Source organism: Dromiciops gliroides, chromosome 2 (assembly GCF_019393635.1).
Source record: "Dromiciops gliroides isolate mDroGli1 chromosome 2, mDroGli1.pri, whole genome shotgun sequence".
In the NCBI taxonomy this organism is placed as follows: Eukaryota; Metazoa; Chordata; class Mammalia; order Microbiotheria; family Microbiotheriidae; genus Dromiciops; species Dromiciops gliroides.
This window is the reverse complement of record NC_057862.1, coordinates 663756406-663774716: the sequence shown is the minus strand read 5'-3', so window position 1 is coordinate 663774716 and position 18311 is coordinate 663756406. Positions and strand designations below refer to the sequence as shown.

Sequence of the window (18311 nt, the reverse complement as noted above, 5' to 3'; positions counted from 1 at the left end):
CTTCTCAAATCCGATGGTTCCTGGACACCTCTCTGCACAGCGTCTGGCACTGCTGACCACCCCGGGTTTTCCTCCTAACGCTTCCCTCCATTACTGGATCATCTTTGGTCCCCTTAACTGCTGTGCTCCTCAATGCTCTATCCTGGGCTGTCTCACTCTACACATCAGTTTTCATGGCATCAAACATTACCTCCACACCGATGACTTTCAATTGCATATATCCCGCCTCAAACTCTCTCCTGAGTTTTGACCTGCGTCACTTCTTATCCGTTATACATCACCACCTATATTTCCCATGGGCATGACAAACCGTCACCGCCAAAAAGCAGTTCACTGTCTTTCCCCCAGACCCCTTCCCTCCTCCAGACTTTCTTATTTCTCCTGAAAATAGCACCATAATTCCAGGCAATCTAGGTTCACGACCTCATGCACAAAAGGACCATTATAACAAACCTGACAAGCAGTCACCCAGCCGCTGCCTGAGGACCTCCAAAGGGAGAGAAGCTACCCCCTCCCTAGGTGCCCCATTCTGCTCGGGGATAGCTCTACTGGTCAGGAGGCTTTTCTTGATGTCCAGCCTCTTTTTAGTTCCTGGGGTCAAACAGAACAAGTCTGATCCCCTCTCAATAGGAAATACTTGAACATAGCTTTTATCCTTCTCCCTGCAGCCCCAAAGCCTTCTCTTCTCTAAGCTGTCTTCCTACCTCACTGATTCAAGGCCCTTCACCATGGTGAAGGGGTACCTCCTCGGGGTACCAATGTCCTGGCCCAGAACCAAATACACTATTCCAGGTGAGGTCCAATAAGGGCAGAATGCAAGTAAGACCCTCATCTCTCTATTCCAGCAATGAAGGCCCTTCTTAAAGTAGTCTGCGATTGTATTCGAGGTTTGGGGCTGTCACATCATATTGTTGGCTCATACTGTGGTCCACCAAGACCCCCATCACCCTCATCCAGCCCTTTGTCAGCTCTTGTCTCAACCACTGCCACATGCTCTAATCCTTCTTCCAGCCTCTCCTACCTCCAAAGCAGCTTCCACTCAGCTGGCAACATAATCTTCCTAAAACACAAGTCACTCTCCTGCTCAAGTACCAGAGGATCCCTGTCTTGAGGATAAAAGAGAAACTACAAAGTCCTTTGCAGTTAAGCTCCAGCCAGCCTTTCCAGACTGTGGGGATTGACTGACTCATTTTAGATGCAAATTGTAACTTTTATCCCATACAACTGTCTACCTGAAATACTAAGGTGGCAGGACTTCCACCTTTTTCTTGCCCTTCTCCACTCCAAATGCTAAGAAGCAATGAGACAGTACAGAGCGGGGGAGAGGATAGTCAGAAGTAAAGCACTTTTGAGGAGGAATAGGTAAAAAGAAGATAGAGTAAATGTCATGGGAAGGGAGTGGGATGAAGGGAAATAGTTATGATGATTGATTATAATGGCAAAATGTACGGTACCTACTTTGTTGGGCTTTTATGAAGAAAATTCTCTGTCAAGCTTAAGGTATTATATATAGGTTATGATGAACAGGATACTATCAGAAAAACCTGGAAAGACCTACATGAACTGAAGAAGAGTGAAATGTACTGTATACAAAATAACAGCAATAGTGGGGGATGATCTGCTGGGAAGCATGTGGTTATTTTCAGCAAGGCAATGATCCAATATAACCCTGAAGGACTTATGAAGATTGCAGCCCATCTGCAGAGAAAGAACTGATAGTATCTGAAAACAGATGGAAACACATTTAAAATTTTTTTTTCTTTTCCTTTTTGACAATCCCTTAATCTGAAGTTTTGGGGGATTTTTTTTTACTATTTTCTCTCACAACCTAGCTAATGTGGGAATATTTTCCATGACTACTCATGTATAACCTTATTTTGAATTGCTCGAGTTCTTGTGAGTAGGGGGTGGGAATGGAGGGAGGAAGAGAAGTTGGAACACAAAGTTTTAAAAAATTGATGTTAAAATTTGTTTTCACATATATTTTGGAAAAGAAAATTCTATTCAAAGCAAAAAAAAAAACCAAATTAAATTTAATTTTTAAAAAAAGAAGAAGAAGAAGCAATGAGACAAGGAGCAGAGAGCAAATAGATCCTGGGGTAATTCACTGGCTGATCAATAAGCTCCCCAACAACCAACAGCAGCTCCCTGAGAATTCCAATAATCCATGTTTTCACTACCTCCTTTAACCCCCCAAATCAAAGCAGCCACATAACCAGTGCACCCTCCTCTGAATGCAACTTCCCCAGTCTCTATAAAGGGATTTATTCTGTTTCCTTAGTTAGGGGGCAAGCTGGGTAGTGGAGAACATTATGGTTTGGGCATCATGGGGCTCAGGTTCAGGCCCAAACTCTGCTACCTGTGCATCCTTGAGATTCTTTTTTTTTCTTTTTCTTTTTTTCTTTTTTGCAGGGCAATGGAGGTTAAGTGACTTGCGCAGGGTCATACAGCTAGTAAGTGTCAAGTGTCTGAGACTGAATTTGAACTCAGTTCCTCCTGAATCCAGGGCCAGTGCTCTATCCACTGCGCCACCTAGCTGCCCCCCTTCAGGTTCGTTGTATGAGAAATGAAAGGGTTTGACCTCACACTCCCCGAGGTCCTCTGACCTAGGACTCATGTTTCTCCCCCTGCCTTATCTACTGTGCCAAGTGTTCAATTTCCATCTGTGAAAGGCCTCTCATTTTCTCACTTCTTAATTCCCACACGCAATATCAGGAGAAATAAATAGTTTTTAAAAGAGTAAGCAGCACGAGAAGTAAACATATTTCAAACAAGTAGTAAATGTCACCCAAGAATCCTCTAGCAGAAGCAGATATAAATTTAAGTGGTTGATAGGGGAGCCCATAAATTAACAAGTTATGTTAGGTTTCATTACTGCTGCTTCTCACATATAATGGACTTTCATCATACAGGAAAAACAAAGCTTTCACATTATGATCCTGGACTCTTACCTTGATGTATATCCAGAGGACTTTGAGTCAGACCCGCTACTGTCACTGCCCTCGCCACTTACGGAGTCATACTTATTATCAGTCTGACACTGGGTTTCAGATTCCTTCCTTTGCTGATATTGATGAAAAAAAAAAAAAAAGAGTTGTCTCACCAGCATCTCTCTACAGTACTAATGAAAACTAATAATCAACAATACGAAAAATAATAACATCCAAAATAACTATGAAATGTACCAGATATCTGGGAGTCAACCTACTAAGACATACGAAGGATTTATATAACTACAAAACACTCCTCCCAGAAATCAAGGTAATCAAATAATTTGGAGAGATATTCATTACTTATTAGAGGGCCATGCCTATATAGTTAGTTTAGAGATGTAGTGATAAACTCAATGACCAAAATGATACTTTTAAAGAACTTGACAGAATAAAAATATTCCTTTCAGATCTTACTCTAAAGACATCAAAAACAGGAGCCAGGACTTGACTTTGATACTGTTAGAAGCATTTCTCTTCAATGATTTTTCAGGCATTAGCAACACTAGTTGTGCTACAGATACATCTGACCCTTGTTTGTCCTTTGCTCTCGAAGAGGACCATCACATGGGGAGGTGATGTCATGACTTGTAGTGAATTGTATTTAAGTGAAAGAGGGCTGTGCAAAGTCACCAGCCTCACTCTCTCCTCCAGAGCCATCTGGATCCAGTGGCAAGATAAATATCAGGATGGTCCAGAGTGGCTTTTTGCCTTAAAGTGTCAGGTGAGATTTGAACTCGGGTCCTCCCAACTTCAGGGCCAGTGTTCTATCCATTGTGCCACCTAGCTAACATCTGGTCTTACCTTGAGAATAAAAGATCTAGAATCTCAAGGAAATAATTTCCCCCCAAAAGTCTAAATGAAGGGACCATAGCACAACTAGATATCTAACTACATTATAATGCAGAGTTGCCAAGACTATCTGGTACTGGTTATAAAACAAAACAGTAGATCATTGGAACCAACTAAAGAAAGAAGAAACAGAAGCAATCAAGAAAATAAATTACAAGGGGAAGGACTCCTTTCTACCCCATACACCCCCCTCTCTCTCCCTCTCTCCCTCTCTCTCTCCTTCTCTCTTTCTCCCTCTCTCTCTCCTTCTCTCTCCCTCCCTCTCTCTCCCTCCCTCTCTCTCCCTCCCTCTCTCTCCCTCCCTCTCTCTCCCTCCCTCTCTCTCTCTCTCTCTCTCTCTCTCCCTCTCTCCCTCTCCCCCCCTCTTTTTAACAAAACAAAACAAAAACACCTGGGGAATCGGGCGATTATTTTTGGAACTATTGGCTTCTGACCAGCATTTCACACATATAATACAACAAATACAAAATGTACATGTGAGCTAAACATAAAAGGTCATACCATGAAAATACAAGACAAGAATGGGATTAGGTCCCTTTAACAGGTGTAGTTAAGGGCAGAACACTGAGACAAGTAATAGAAATAAAAGGTAAAAGACATTTTTATTACAAAAATAAACATATTTTTGCATAAAAAATCAATTAAGATGGAATTAGAAAAGGGAAAACATTTACATCAAATATTACTGATCAAAGTCTGATACTAAAATAGTGAATGGACACAAATAATATTAAGACCCATTCCCCAATAGATAAGTGGTCAAAGGATATGAACAGTTTTCCAAAGAACAAATGATCAAAGACAATATAAAAACATGCTCCAAATTACAATTGAAAGAGAAATACAAATTAAGACAAAAACAAAGGTTCAATATGATATAAAAACAAAATAAATACATTTTTTAAAAGATCCATCGAAGATGGCAAGATGGCTCTCAGCTTCCATTTTTTTTTAAATTAAAATAACAAGCCCACCAAGGTAGAACCAGACATATCTGCAGCACAACTAGTGTTGTTAATGCTTGAAAAAAATCATTATATGTTGGCAATGAAGAGAAATGCTTCTAACAATAGAAAAACTAAGTCATGGGGCAGCTAGGTGGCATAGTGGATAGAACACCAGCCCTGGATTCAGGAGGACCTGAGTTCAAATCTGACCTCAGACACTTAATACTTACCAGCTGTGTGACCCTAGGCAAGTCACTTAACCCCAATTGCCTCACAAAAAGAAAAAAAAAGAAAAGGAAAAAAAAAGAAAAAGAAAAACTAAGTCATGGCACCAGTTTTCATTGTCTTTAGCATGCGATCTGAAATTCTGACACCGAAGTGGGTAAAAGAAATCCATTTTTTCTATATCCATAAACCCTTCAAAAATTCCATTAAAATTACTTACTCTATGAGGATTAGGGTGGAACATTCGGCGCACAATAAAAGTTGTTGCTATGATGCAAAACAGGATGGTCGCAACAATTTCTTTCCACCAGTGCAGAAGGAGGACAGGGTCCTTTTTCCGGGTATTTTTGTTGTAATTCATATTGTCAAAAAATCTCACAGTGATCTGTGTGCTCCGTTTGTTCCTCTCCCTCTTGTAGTATGGTAGGTAATAGCCATTATCTTTCCAAAAAAATTCATACAAAAAAATTAGCTGAAAGATCACTTGTCATTAGAGATAAAGATGAAATGAACTAATCTTATCTTTCTGTTTTAAAGTTTGTCTTCAAGTAGTTCATCCACAACTGAGCGTTTCACTGAAGCGGAAGGGCTTTCCATTTGCCACTGAATCCCCCTCAGCAGATCTAAATGAACTAAAACAGTTCAACTCACTCCCCTGTTGGGTTCATGTAAGACTGCCAAAGATGAGTTTCCCCTGAAGTTTCCTTCATTGATAAGTGACTTGCACATTAAATTATTCTACTGTTGGGGGCAGCTAGGTGGCGCTGTGGACAAAGCACTGGCCCTGGATTCAGGAGGACCTGAGTTCAAAGCCGGCCTCAGACACTTGACACTAGCTGTGTGACCATGGGCAAGTCACTTAACCCTCATTGTCCCGCAAAATAAAATAAAAACCGGGGGCAGCTAGGTAGCGCAGTGGATAAAGCACCTGCCCTGGATTCAGGAGGACCTGAGTTCAAAGCCGGCCTCAGACACTTGACACTAGCTGTGTGACCATTGGCAAGTCACTTAACCCTCACTGCCCTGCAAAAAAAAACAAAAACAAAAACAAAAAAATAATAAAATAAAAACCAAAAACGTGGAATTTCAGAGTATCAAGTGGACAAAGCATCACTATTTCTTTTATGTCTTCTTGAAATGCCAATATACCCTAAACCCAGATTAATTCACCTAGAACGCTCCCCTTCTTACCAGTTTTACTGAAGAAGACCCAACTGTTTGCATGCCCAGCAGCTCAGCGCCTTCCATCTAACTTCTCACCAGACTATAACTGCTAATGAAAATCAGGCTCATGTCCTTTCTGTGGCTGTCACTACTGGGCTCCCCTTTGCTGTGTGTCTTCAAACGCTCATACAAGAATAAGAGAGACTGCTTGTCAGGGCCTTTTCCGGGGGATTCCTGTTCTGAAACAGGACAGGCGAGCTGATCTCCAATGCTCCTGCCACCTCTGCAACGCTGAGCTTCCTTACTATGAGGAGACAGAGAGCTGGCCTCTGACATGTGTTGGGCTGCATAACCTCTCGGTGCCCCAGGTGGCCTCGGAAACTAGACGTTGCTGATATTTGCTGTTCTACATCAGCAGGTGTTTTCTACCCAGGAGTTCCCCATGTCAATAAAATTATAGGTTCCAACCAAAAAAAATGACACTACATATGCTAAAATTATGGTCAAGAAAAAGCAATCCTGCCTCACTGCTCTACCTCCAAAACTTCTTTGCATCTTCCTTTCTAGTAATTAATTATCTCCCGATTCTCATTTTTTCTGTTACTTAAAGATCACCAAGGAAGAGCACTCAGTTCTTCACACCAAGGACATTCACGCTTACCATAGGGATACTGTAAAATGGAAAGGGCCCCATTACTATATTCTTCATGAGAAAACTTGTCATTACTAAGACATTTGTCAAATTCATCAGAGCCCACCAAGATAGGAGTCCTGGAAGGAGAATCTGCAAATGGAAGGGGAAAGTCTCAATCAATAGGTGATGACACAAATGGGTAAGTATTCCAAACAGATTCTTGCTCGTTTTGTCCTGAATATTCCATTATTATTCATGGCGATGAGACTTTTAAGTAGCATGTAAAAGCAGACTTTATGAACTATAACATTCAGGATAGAAACAATTATCTATCCAACCTAACAAAATTGCAATCTGCACTTTACCATTAAAATCCGTTTGTAATGAAGGTGAACATTTAGCCCTCTGGTTTATCAGTAAAACTTGGCTTTTCAGAATCATGCAGAGAAGACCTTAAATGTATAAAATAGGGGCAGCTAGAAGGCGCGGTGGATAGAGCACCGGCCCTGGAGTCAGGAGTACCTGAGTTCAAATCCGGCCTCAGACACTTAACACTTACTAGCTGTGTGACCCTGGGCAAGTCACTTAACCCCAATTGCCTCACTAAAAAAAAAAAAAAAAGTAGAAAATGCCTACGCAGCCACAGCAAAGATGGTAATGACTAGGACTTATGAGAGTCTTAAAACTGTACAAGAGGGCAAATGTTTTACTACTTACGGATTAAGGGCTTCCACTTGATTGTGGGCAAAGGAATAATTGCATTTTCATTACTGACAGATTCCAAAGCCTTTGGGTTCGTAGGAAACTTTTCTGAAATCCTGACCGATGACTGCAGATAAAGCTGGCCCCTGTACATCCCTAGAGGGTAAACCAGAAAACAATGAACCCCACTGAACATGGGACAGAGGGGGACTTTCTCGTTCTCCAATGAATGAATGAATGACTTGGTGCTTTTAAAGAGAAACAACAAGGGCAGAAAGAACTCAAGTTTGGCTAAAAAGTTATTCTGATGATACTAGAAAAACACAATTTCTCATGGACCTTGCCTAACGATCAGAACTGAATCTAAAACATAAATCAATTTGTCTTTTGCAACTTGGAGCACTGAGATGTATGATATAGGTCTTATCTACAAATGTTCAACCAAAAGACAAACACAGAAGCTGTGTTTCTGGATTTCTCAAGTCATAATCTACTCCCTCGTGAAGTGTCTACGTGTATTATCCCCTCAGGAGGGCAAGGACCTACCAGCTAGTGCCCTGCACGGACAAGGAGCTTCATAAATGTTTGTCGAACTGAATTTAATCTCACCAGAAGAGAAATGACACTACATAACAAATAACCAAAGGGAATTTCATCCTCCCACTGCCCCCCCCCACACACACCTTGTTCTAATCTGAACAAAGCATGTTACACACACTTTCTAAGTAAGGCTCCCTCCAAATGTTGGCTGGTCAAAGGTACTGACCCATATTTCTGATTACAAACTCCTGGAGGACAGGAATCATGTGAGACAGAGGGGAATGATGGGTCACGCATGAGACTTGAGGAAAGAAGAAAATATCTGAGCCACTACTGTGGCTATTGTGATAGACATTAAATCGAATAAAAAGAAATGCTATGACACAACTCAGGGGGTGGGGGTCACCAGCCAGTAGACCCACTTGGAACAATTACACTATTTCCTCCAGTGTTGTTTAGCAGCAGGCAAGCAGAAGGGGACATTTTATTTTCAAGGAATAACCCCTTTTTTTGAGATGGCTACAGTAATTATGGGAGAGGAAGTTTAGAAAATAATTTTCATGAATATTTTTCTACCTCAAATGATAATTACTACAATTGTGAAAAACACCATGTGAAAAGCTCAAGTTCTGCACTGGCCATGAGAACACTAGCATTTTCTTCAGATCCATTGCCTGAATAGATGGTGAGAAAACATGAATGTGAATTCAACATTGAATAAGTTTCTTTGGTATAGGTCCCCATGAGAGGTACAAAACAAAATATAGACAAGACAATCCCTTCCCTCAAGGGACTTACAGAGGATAGGGAGATATCAATAACCCCCAAGTCCTTAGCCTTATCATAATGGGAGTCAGGATAATAAATGAAAACAGTGTTTCTACTGAATAGCCTGAGATCTAGATGTTAACGAGGAACCACAAGAACAACAGTTACTTACACTCAGCCTTACTCAACAAACATCTGCAGTCAGTCAAAAAGAAATAAGAAAAGCTCAGGTCTTCAGGCCCATGATCCGTACGATAAAGGACACATTCTCCCTTACCTAAATAGACACTGTTCTCTGTGGCTCCTCGGGCAGCTTCTACGATGTCTTCTTCATCTTCTAGAATTTCACTTTCAGATGCATAACTTGTATCATCAAAGAGACTAATTGGAATGACTTTCCCATCTTTAACCAACCAGGCCGAAGCAATTGGTGTGCAAAACTGAACAAAGAGAAGGTTAGAGCTAGACTTTACCTTCCAAGCAGCCATGTGTTTGCCTGTTTCATGTAATTGTACAGAGTTTGAATTACAAAAGGATCTCGGGAAACGCCGCCCCCCCCCCCACAAAGGATGGGGACCCTTCAGCCCATCAGAATAAACCTGGCCGACAGTGACAAACACCCTGCCCCTTCAATACCTGATATTCCCACTCCAGATGTCCACCTTTCTTGCTAAAGGCCAGAACCTTCCAGTCAGTGACAGAGACCTTTATCACAGTGTCCTGCAGGGCGGCTTCCTGTTCCTCCACATCTGAAATTATTTTAGACTCTCCTTTTTTAACACTGGATTTAAAGTTACTTTCAATAAATCCTGCTCTGGTTTCCATCTCTGGAACATAGCGCAGTTCAAAGTGGCCAACACTGAAATTCCACCTTAAATTTACAAAGACACGTTTTAGATATTACATTTAAATAACAAAGCTAAGCAAACCACTCTTCTAACTTAAAGAAACATAAGCGGGGCAGCTAGGCAGCGCAGTGGATAGAGCACCGGCCCTGGAGTCAGGAGAAACCGAGTTCAAATGCGGCCTCAGACACTTGACATTTACTAGCTGTGTGATCCTGGGCAAGTCACTTAACCCCCATTGCCTCACCAAGAAAAAAGAAAGAAAGAAACATAAGAAGACTTTAAGTTTTGATGAAAGGAATTGCACCAATTTTGCCTCATTACTTAAACATATTGTTGTACTGACTTGTGTCACTAGGGGGCGCTTGAGAGCTTTTTAAAAAATCCTATCTATTTCAAAGAAGACTTAACACCTTTCTTACATTTTGAGCAGAACATTTTGAATGTGAGTGGGTTTCAGACACTGACGCTCTTTCCACCCAAACGCCACCCCAGATTGAGAATGGAGATACTAAAATAATTGGATAGGTAGCCCTAGAATCATCTGCCCTCTGCCATCTCTCCATTTTAAAAACCCAGTACCGAATCTGGAGTCAAAGGACCTGGATTCGAAGCCTCCCTCTTTTATTTACCACCTGTGTCAACTTGTGTAAGTCACTAAGCTCGCCAGGCTTCTGTTTCTTCACCTGTAAAATGGGTTGGACTCCAAGGTTCCCACCCAGCTCTAAAACCCAGAGTTGTTGACTCAGATACTGGGTTTCTGAACCGCCCATCCCACAAGACAATAAGACACTAGCTCTCTCAAGACACCTTTAATTTTTCCGTATTTGAAATGCCACTGAAGGCCATCTGTTTATGTGATGTCCCAGCAGTAGGAAAAAAATCATTTAAATATTGACAAAGGTAGTCCTCCGTCACTTAGCTATAGAATAGCTGGCCTGGGAAATGAGTCATTAGACTATCAGACTCCCATTAAAGACGACATTTAGAGAATGGCTCTTAAGCCAGAGCAACTTCCTGCGGCTGAAGCCTTGGCTGAATTGCGTGTCCAAATGTAAGGTAAGTTCTGTGCTGACTCGGCACTCACTACACACTGGATGGACGGAATTCCATCAGGAGTGCAGACGCCAGGTTGTCAGTGGCTATCCAAAATCTCTACCACTCACAGTCTGGCCTAAAGGAACAAGAAGAAACATTCATTGTCTTTTTGATGAAGGACTATTTTCAGGGAAGAAAGTACAATTCTGCATCAGAGCAGACAAGCCAGATCTAAAAGCCTGGCTTATTTTTAAATGGGCAAAACAATGATCTAACAATGTTGTCATTCTGCGGCCAAGTTTAAATTTAAAGGTGCTTGATGCAAGCGTGGAACAGAGTTAAAAATTAGGCAAGCAGTTCAAACCAAGGACATCCCATTCTTGTGCCTCACCATGGCTTGACATAAAGGAGAGAAACGGATCCGAGTTCTAGTCCTGACTCTGAGGCACCCTGGCTGTGTGACCCCAGGCAACTCTCTAAGACAATATGTGGTGGAGAGCAAGCCAATCAGCATGGGTGGAGGAAGCCGCTCGTTTGCAGGTCTGTGAGATCAGTGAAATCGTGGGTCCATCCCCCCATCCCCACACTGCAGTGTATGAGTGACATGAGCAATTTGCAATTTGCAAAGAACCATGTCGATAAAAGAAATAACACTGAGACAAGAGGCATAAAACCAAAATTCAAGAACTAAGGGCACAATTACCTGGTGAAGAGAAATGAGAACAGTCTAACGGGTAGAACAAACTGAGCAGAAAGTCTTGTTAACCAATCTGTCTTTGCTCAATGAGGCTGCCCTGAGAGATCACACTCTTTACAGAACATTTTGACAAAGGGAGTCTAGACGAGGTGTGACCTCCATGAGCCCTTTCATTTGAAGACAGGTGGGGAGCCTGAGGACGTCGTCCGTGATGTAGACACAGGCCACAGCCTTCCCAAGCCTCCTCATCCTCTGTGCCCCCAAAGATTCTCTCCATGGGACACACCAGCATCCCAGAAGCTCGCTCTGGTTCTGACCCTGCACACATGCCGATGGTGCAGAATGACTGGCTCACCTCCTCTGCCCACCTTGCATATTTCTATGATGAGATCTTTGCTGGCTCTTGGTTTTTCATTAGTAAGTAAAATGCTACACGAAGCACTCCTGCTGTGCTTTTCTGTTAACTATAAAAAAAAGCATGTCGTCTGGCAGAGCAAACCATCGCCTCATAAATGCCCTCCTCTAATCCGGTGCTTACCTGCATGAGTCAAAATTACACAAGAGTCCTTGAAAGATGCAACAAGAGAGCTCACTTTGGTGACCTTCTGAACAGAAAGATCAAGTGAGGTATAAACAAGCCAGAGGGGACGTCCAGTATAGAGTCCAAGCTGAAAGGGGGTTCCAGATGCTATTCTCAGCACATGATCTAGTGCGTATTGCTATCAAGCCCTGGGCACTCCTGAATGGGATAGATGATCACTCCAGAGTTCAGTCTAATTATTCATACCAAAAAAAAAAGTAAGTGGGGGAAAAGTATCTATTGTCCATAGTATGACATGCAAAAGGACAGTGAACCTATCACTTTTATGTCTTGAACAGGCTATACCAGACAATGAGTTCAACAGAGAATTGAACAGAGAGTGGTCTGGACTGCCTTTGGGATCACTAGCTTCTCCCAGAAACCCAGGGCCCTATTTGTCATCTCTTTGCTGAATGAATGCAAGTTATGGAACTGCTTCAGCAAGAGAAGCTGAGCCCCCTTCAAACTGGAATGGAGAGGTATGGAGGGGGTTTAAGCAGGTGGCACCATATTACAAAGAATTATGAAAAAGTGGCATAATAGATGGCACCAAAACAACGTACGATCTACAGGGTGGGTTGGCTGTGGGGCAAGAACAAGCCGTAACCAATGGAGAGCCTCCACATTCCCTCGATATCCTGACAAGGTCAGGAGGACTTGAAGAAGGCCTCTCACACATTAGGGGGAGAACAGCTAGAAAGACATGAAGAGCAGCCCAGAATGGACAGGACCAGCATGGTTGGCTGTGATCTGCACCACCAGAAGCCATATCCACATTGCTGAGACCATACCTCTACTAGTGTGCTGGAGTCAGGCTGTGTTGTGGGCCACACTCTATTAGCACCTGGCAAGTCAAACCTCTAGAAAGAAAGGTGTGACTTCTGTCTTACACAAAATTCTGAACAGTGAAAAGCTACTGCCTATGAATACGCACTTTTCATGGCCGCTCCGTGGTCCAACAGCCCTGACTGTTTTCTGTGTTCGATGCAGAAGGAGAATGTCTTCTTGCTCCAAGTCCTCATCATCCCATCGGCGACAGCCCACAGCTGAACAAATATACTTCACCTGCAAAGCGGTAAGCAACCAAAACAATCAGGCCCTGATATCCAAAGGGCACAAATAACAAGAGAAGAGACGATAATATAATTCTTGGAATTGGTGGGGGGCGGGGAGTAATACTAAAAGTAGCAGTCCCTCACCTAGATAGTATGTGAAGGTTTGCATAACACTTTACTGATGCTACTTAATCCAATCCTCACAAAGATCCTGTGAGATCAGGGCTATTACTATGATCCTCATTTTAGAAATGAGAAAACTGACACTCAGAGGTTAAGTGGTTTTCCCAGAGTCACTGTCTGAAGTGGGATTTGAACTCAGGTCTTCCTGAAGGCCCGTCTAACTTTCTATTCCCTACCTTCTCAGTAATAGTTTCACAACATGCTTTCCTACAGATTATTTTATTTGGCACTCACTGTAACTCTTTGAGGAAAAGAGAGTAAGTATTCTTATCCTTTCATAGAAACAGGTAAGTTAGAGAATATTTCTACATCAGTAAAAAATAAGTCTAAAGAATATTGTTCTAATGCCAGTGTTTAGTGGTGGTGTCAGACACCTTTTGTAACAGCTTTAACATGTCTCCAAATTTTTGCAAAGAAGGAATCTTAGCAGGCACTAAATGAAAAAAAAAATAGCCCTGCTACACTACCAGTTTTTGTAGTGGCACCTAGAATCATAAACCTGAGGATTCTTTGATTTGGAAGGGTCCAAAGAAATCATCTAGTCTGTTCTGCTCCCTCATTATACAAGTAAGAAAATTCAGATTCAAGAGAGTAAAGTGACCTTGGTAGGGTCAGAGCAGGAGGGAAGGAGACCTTCATGAGGTGACATCATGTCACCTTCCCAATCTCACCCAGGTGCACTGGTTGGGAGAGGAGAAGGGCACAGCAAGGAGATATTTCTGCTTTCTCACAAAGTCAAAACGAAATGCATGTGAGAACATCCTGAGATCTGGATTCTTTGGCATGTAATAATTGGACTTAACCCTTCTAGTCGGTGTAATCCTAAGTCTACCCACATCGTGTTGTGATTTATAGACCACAGAGTTAAAGGATTAAGGAAGAGAAGGAGAGTTTTAGGTAGCCTAAATCTTTCTGATCATCTCTTATTGCCACAGATGTTCCTAGGTTTTTGGTCTGCAGGATTTGGGTAAACTTTTGTTATAAATTTCTTCTTACACAATAAAAGCATACATCAAAACACTCTGAACTCTTCAAAAGAAGGATGTAGATATCTGGTTCCTTACCACCTCAGGGAGGGAAGGAGGGATAAAAATTGGAACTCAAAACTATAAATAAAAATGTTTATTACTTTAAAAAAAAAGAAGATGGGAGAAGCAGAGCCCAGTCTTACCCCCCCCCCAAAAGAGGATATAGAACAGTAAAGCCTCAAGTAACTCCTTTCCATCATTCCTCAGCACTGTGTCCTTTGGTGCTGCCTTTCCTTCCCCATCCCCAAACGAGAGCCCCCACCTGCTTGCTCACCTTCCCGCTGTGTGCACTCAGCCCGTATGTGGTAAGAGACTTGCCTCCAACCAAGACAACGTCATCTCCAAATTTGTATGAAGACTCAAGCAGAGATTCCACTGTGAAAGGAACAGTCTCCATGCTTTCCCGTTCTCGGTCCCACTGGAAGAGGTCTCCATCCAGGGAAGGGATGATCATTTTGTTCCCAAATACCTAGAAGAGTAACATGACTTTTTAAACATCAGGAAGTTTAAAAGGAGGCTATTAACAGAGGGTTCAGTCATGTTGACCAAACATCAAACTATGGGCACGAATATTAGGAAAATTAAATAGACGCCATCTGTGGATTTCATTCTAAAACCACCATTATAGTAGGCAATTATGGGACTGATCCAAGGATAGACTGCTCTTAAATGTAGGTCATGACCCTAAAATGAGATCCTTTAAGAAGAAAAAAAATGCACGTGTATATACATACACGAAAAAGCCACTTAGGCTTTATAAAAATCTGATTTGGGGAAAAACATACAGCCTATCTTCAGACCAATACAGTAAGTCCTCCTCAAAAAAAAAAAAAGAAAAAAGAAAAACACTCAAAGGTAGCTTAATTAAAACAAATAGCCCGAGTGATTTTTTTCCTTTCTTCATTTAACAAACGACATAAAAACAAAGTTAGCGTGTGTAAGTAGTTATTAAAGAAGGAAGGATTACAGATTGGACTGCATCGCTTATGCAATTTCTCCTAAATCAGAGCAAACAGACAACAAAATTCCATCGGAAATGTTAGTCTATTCCAGAATTTATTATTACTGTTCTTCAGAAGCTACTTTCAAGTTCATAAGAAACTTTAGTCTGTGTGTTCGTTTGATACCTGGGGGAAGCTAGATATCCTCTTCTTCATCTGGTTCAACTGAAGACAATTCCAAACATGGGCAGCATGTCTCCTTATGATCCCATGCTTAGATGCTGTAGTCAGAAGCACCGACAGAGAGCCTAGGACTCTGATTTCTTTCTTCTTCTCTCATAATTACCAAGGAAAAGCCAATAAATTCAACAGACAATGTCCTGTTTCCCTCAGTTTAGAACCAGAAACCATCACATCCACAAACAAAACATTATTCTTAAATGAAGATTCTTTACACTTGACCTTTTTGGTGAAACCAACTACAGAGGAACTCCCCAGCTGCGTTTATTTCTAAAGAACTCTGCTTATTAGGTTTCACATGAGCCAAAGAGAACCTTCTGTAGGAAACAGGATGGTTTCTGCCAGTCAGCAGAAAGAAGGGCCAGATGATGGGCTGCCATCTTCATCAGAATCAGAGGCAATTCGGTATAAAGGCCCAGGCACCAGGCTGGCAGCTAGCTCCAAGGCCACAGTTTCCCTCTGCATCTATGAGCTGTGACAACTTAGGCAAGTCACAAAATCTCTGGGGGCTTCGATTTCCTAATCTATAAAAGAGCGATAATTTCATCTACCTCCCAGCATTACTGTGAGGATCAAATGTGATGATCGTGAGAAAGGCCTTTGTAGCCCTTAACCACTACATTAAATGTCCATAATTGTGTTAACACTAATAGAAGATGCAAACTTGGAGATGGGGCCCTGTACTCCTTTCATCAGAGAGGAAAATATCAGACATTTGCTAGACTCGGGACTGAATTGCTAGGACAGGTAGACAAAATTCAATAAACATTTATTAAGTGCTTCCTGAGAGGCAGCAAGGCAACAGAGAGCTGGCCTCCAAGCTAGGAAGGCATAGGGTCGAGGCCCAGCTTGGACACATGCCGGCTTTGTGACTATGGGCAAGTCTCTTCCCTGTTGAGGCCTTCATGTGACTTGAGGACTCCTAAGTTACAAAGAAGGTAGCTATCATGTTAAATAACAAAGTCAGAACCTAAAAAGATCCTGACAGACAGACTAGAAGAAGGTGATCAAATCTATTAAAATGAAATCCAGGGCAGGTAGGTGGCGCAGTGGATAGAGCACCGGCCCTGGATTCAGGAGGACCTGAGTTCAAATCTGGCCTCAGACACTTAACACTTACTAGCTGTGTGACCCTGGCCAAGTCACTTAACCCCAATTGCCTCAGCAAAAAAAAAAAAAATAAAGAGAGAGAGAGAGAGAGGAAATCCAATGAAGATAAGAATAAAGTCTTCTACCTGGGTTAAAGAAAATCAACTTACATAAGATGGGAGACAAGTCTCGACAACTGTTTCCCTAGAAAAGATCATGGCTCTTAGTGGACTATCAGCTCAATATGAGTCAACAAGTTGATAAATCACAGAATCAGAGAAGCTGATGGGCAGGAGACCTCAGCAGTGATCTGATCTAACTCATACAACAAAGGGATTCCTACTAGGAAACACATGACAGACGGTCATGCAGCCTCCAAGAAAAGGAGCCCACTCAAGGCCCATGTCTGAGGGGCGGCCTATAGGAAGCTAACAATCTCAAGCTGCATTAATCGATGCTGAGTGCACAAGAGGCCAACACCTTGTTGGACTCCCCCATGCAGTGCGGTTTTCATGGGGTTTAAAATCATTTTATAGTTTTTTTCCTCATTTCTCATTTTCTTTTTATCATGTTTATTTATTTAAACTCTGATCTTTAATTGATCTCTAGTCATCCTATGTTTAATCAGTGTGGCTTCCTAAGTTCTCTCAAAGCTGTCTTTTGTGACTCTTCTGGTGGGAGCCAGAGAGCACCATGGGTAGAAAATTGGGCCTTGAGACAGAAAGACCCAAGTTCAAATCCTATCTCAACTACCTGCTTACTGGGTGATCCCAGGCAAGTCACAGAATCCACCTGCCTCAGTTTTCTCAATTGTACAATGGAGATAAGAAGAGTTCCTGCCTCCCAGGACTGTTGTAAGGATCAAAGGAGATACTCTTTGTAAAGAACTTAGCACATGGGACTTAGTGCAGTAAGCACTATATACATGCTAGCTATTATTGGCAGCCAGGTGGCGCAGGGTCTGGAGTCAGGAAGATAATGTCAGACATTACCCTGCTATGTGACCCTAGGCAAGTCACTTAACTTTCTCCGCCTCCATTTCTTGTTCTATGAAACGAGCTGGAGAAGAAAACGGCAAACCACTCCAGTATCTTTGCCAAAAAAAACAAAACCGGGGGCAGCAAGATGGCGCAGTGGATAGACCACCGGCCTTGGAGTCAGGAGAACCTGAGTTCAAATCCAGCCTCAGACACTTAACACTTACTAGCTGTGTGACCCTGGGCAAGTCACTTAACCCCAATTGCCTCACTAAAAAAAAAAAAAACCCAAACCCAAAAAACCCAAATGGGGTCATCAGTCAGACATGACTGAAACAACTGAACAACGACGACAAATTATTATGATTACGGGGGCGGCTAGGTGGCGCAGTGGATAAATCACCGGCCCTGGAGTCAGGAGGACCTGAGTTCAAATCTGGCCTCAGACACTTGACACTTACTAGCTGTGTGACCCTGGGCAAGTCACTTAACCCCCATTGCCCCGCCAAAAAAAAAAAAAAAATTATTATGATTACGATTATACTCAGATCAAAGCAATATATCAGAGAAAGACCATTAACAAGCTGGCAGCACCAGACAAAAGTCACAAGACTAACTGGCCAGCGAACAGTCTGGAGAGCTTGCCATAGGAGGATCAGTTCTGTGTACTGAGACTGTGTAAGATGGAGAAGAGTTTAGTGAAGGCAGGACGGTTGGCATCAAATACTGGAAGGGCTCATGTGGGAGTGGGATAAGGCTTTCTCTGGTTGGCTCTAGAAGGCAGAACTAGGAATAATGTGTGGAAGAGAGCCATAT

At 42.2% G+C, this 18311-nt stretch overlaps 1 protein-coding gene across 2 annotated transcripts in view; it reads right to left on the bottom strand.

The window, feature by feature from the left end:
• Positions 1-18311, bottom strand: part of EIF2AK3 (eukaryotic translation initiation factor 2 alpha kinase 3) — an 81739-nt gene that overhangs the window by 22731 nt on the left and 40697 nt on the right. For both annotated transcript variants that reach the window (XM_043988029.1, XM_043988030.1), the window contains 8 exons: positions 14523-14717; positions 12917-13047; positions 9459-9693; positions 9100-9262; positions 7530-7670; positions 6840-6962; positions 5235-5455; positions 2952-3064 (listed from right to left, as the gene is read on the bottom strand). In XM_043988029.1, coding sequence (XP_043843964.1) covers positions 2952-3064; positions 5235-5455; positions 6840-6962; positions 7530-7670; positions 9100-9262; positions 9459-9693; positions 12917-13047; positions 14523-14717 — 1322 coding nt within the window. The remainder of the gene's footprint in view (positions 1-2951; positions 3065-5234; positions 5456-6839; positions 6963-7529; positions 7671-9099; positions 9263-9458; positions 9694-12916; positions 13048-14522; positions 14718-18311) is intronic.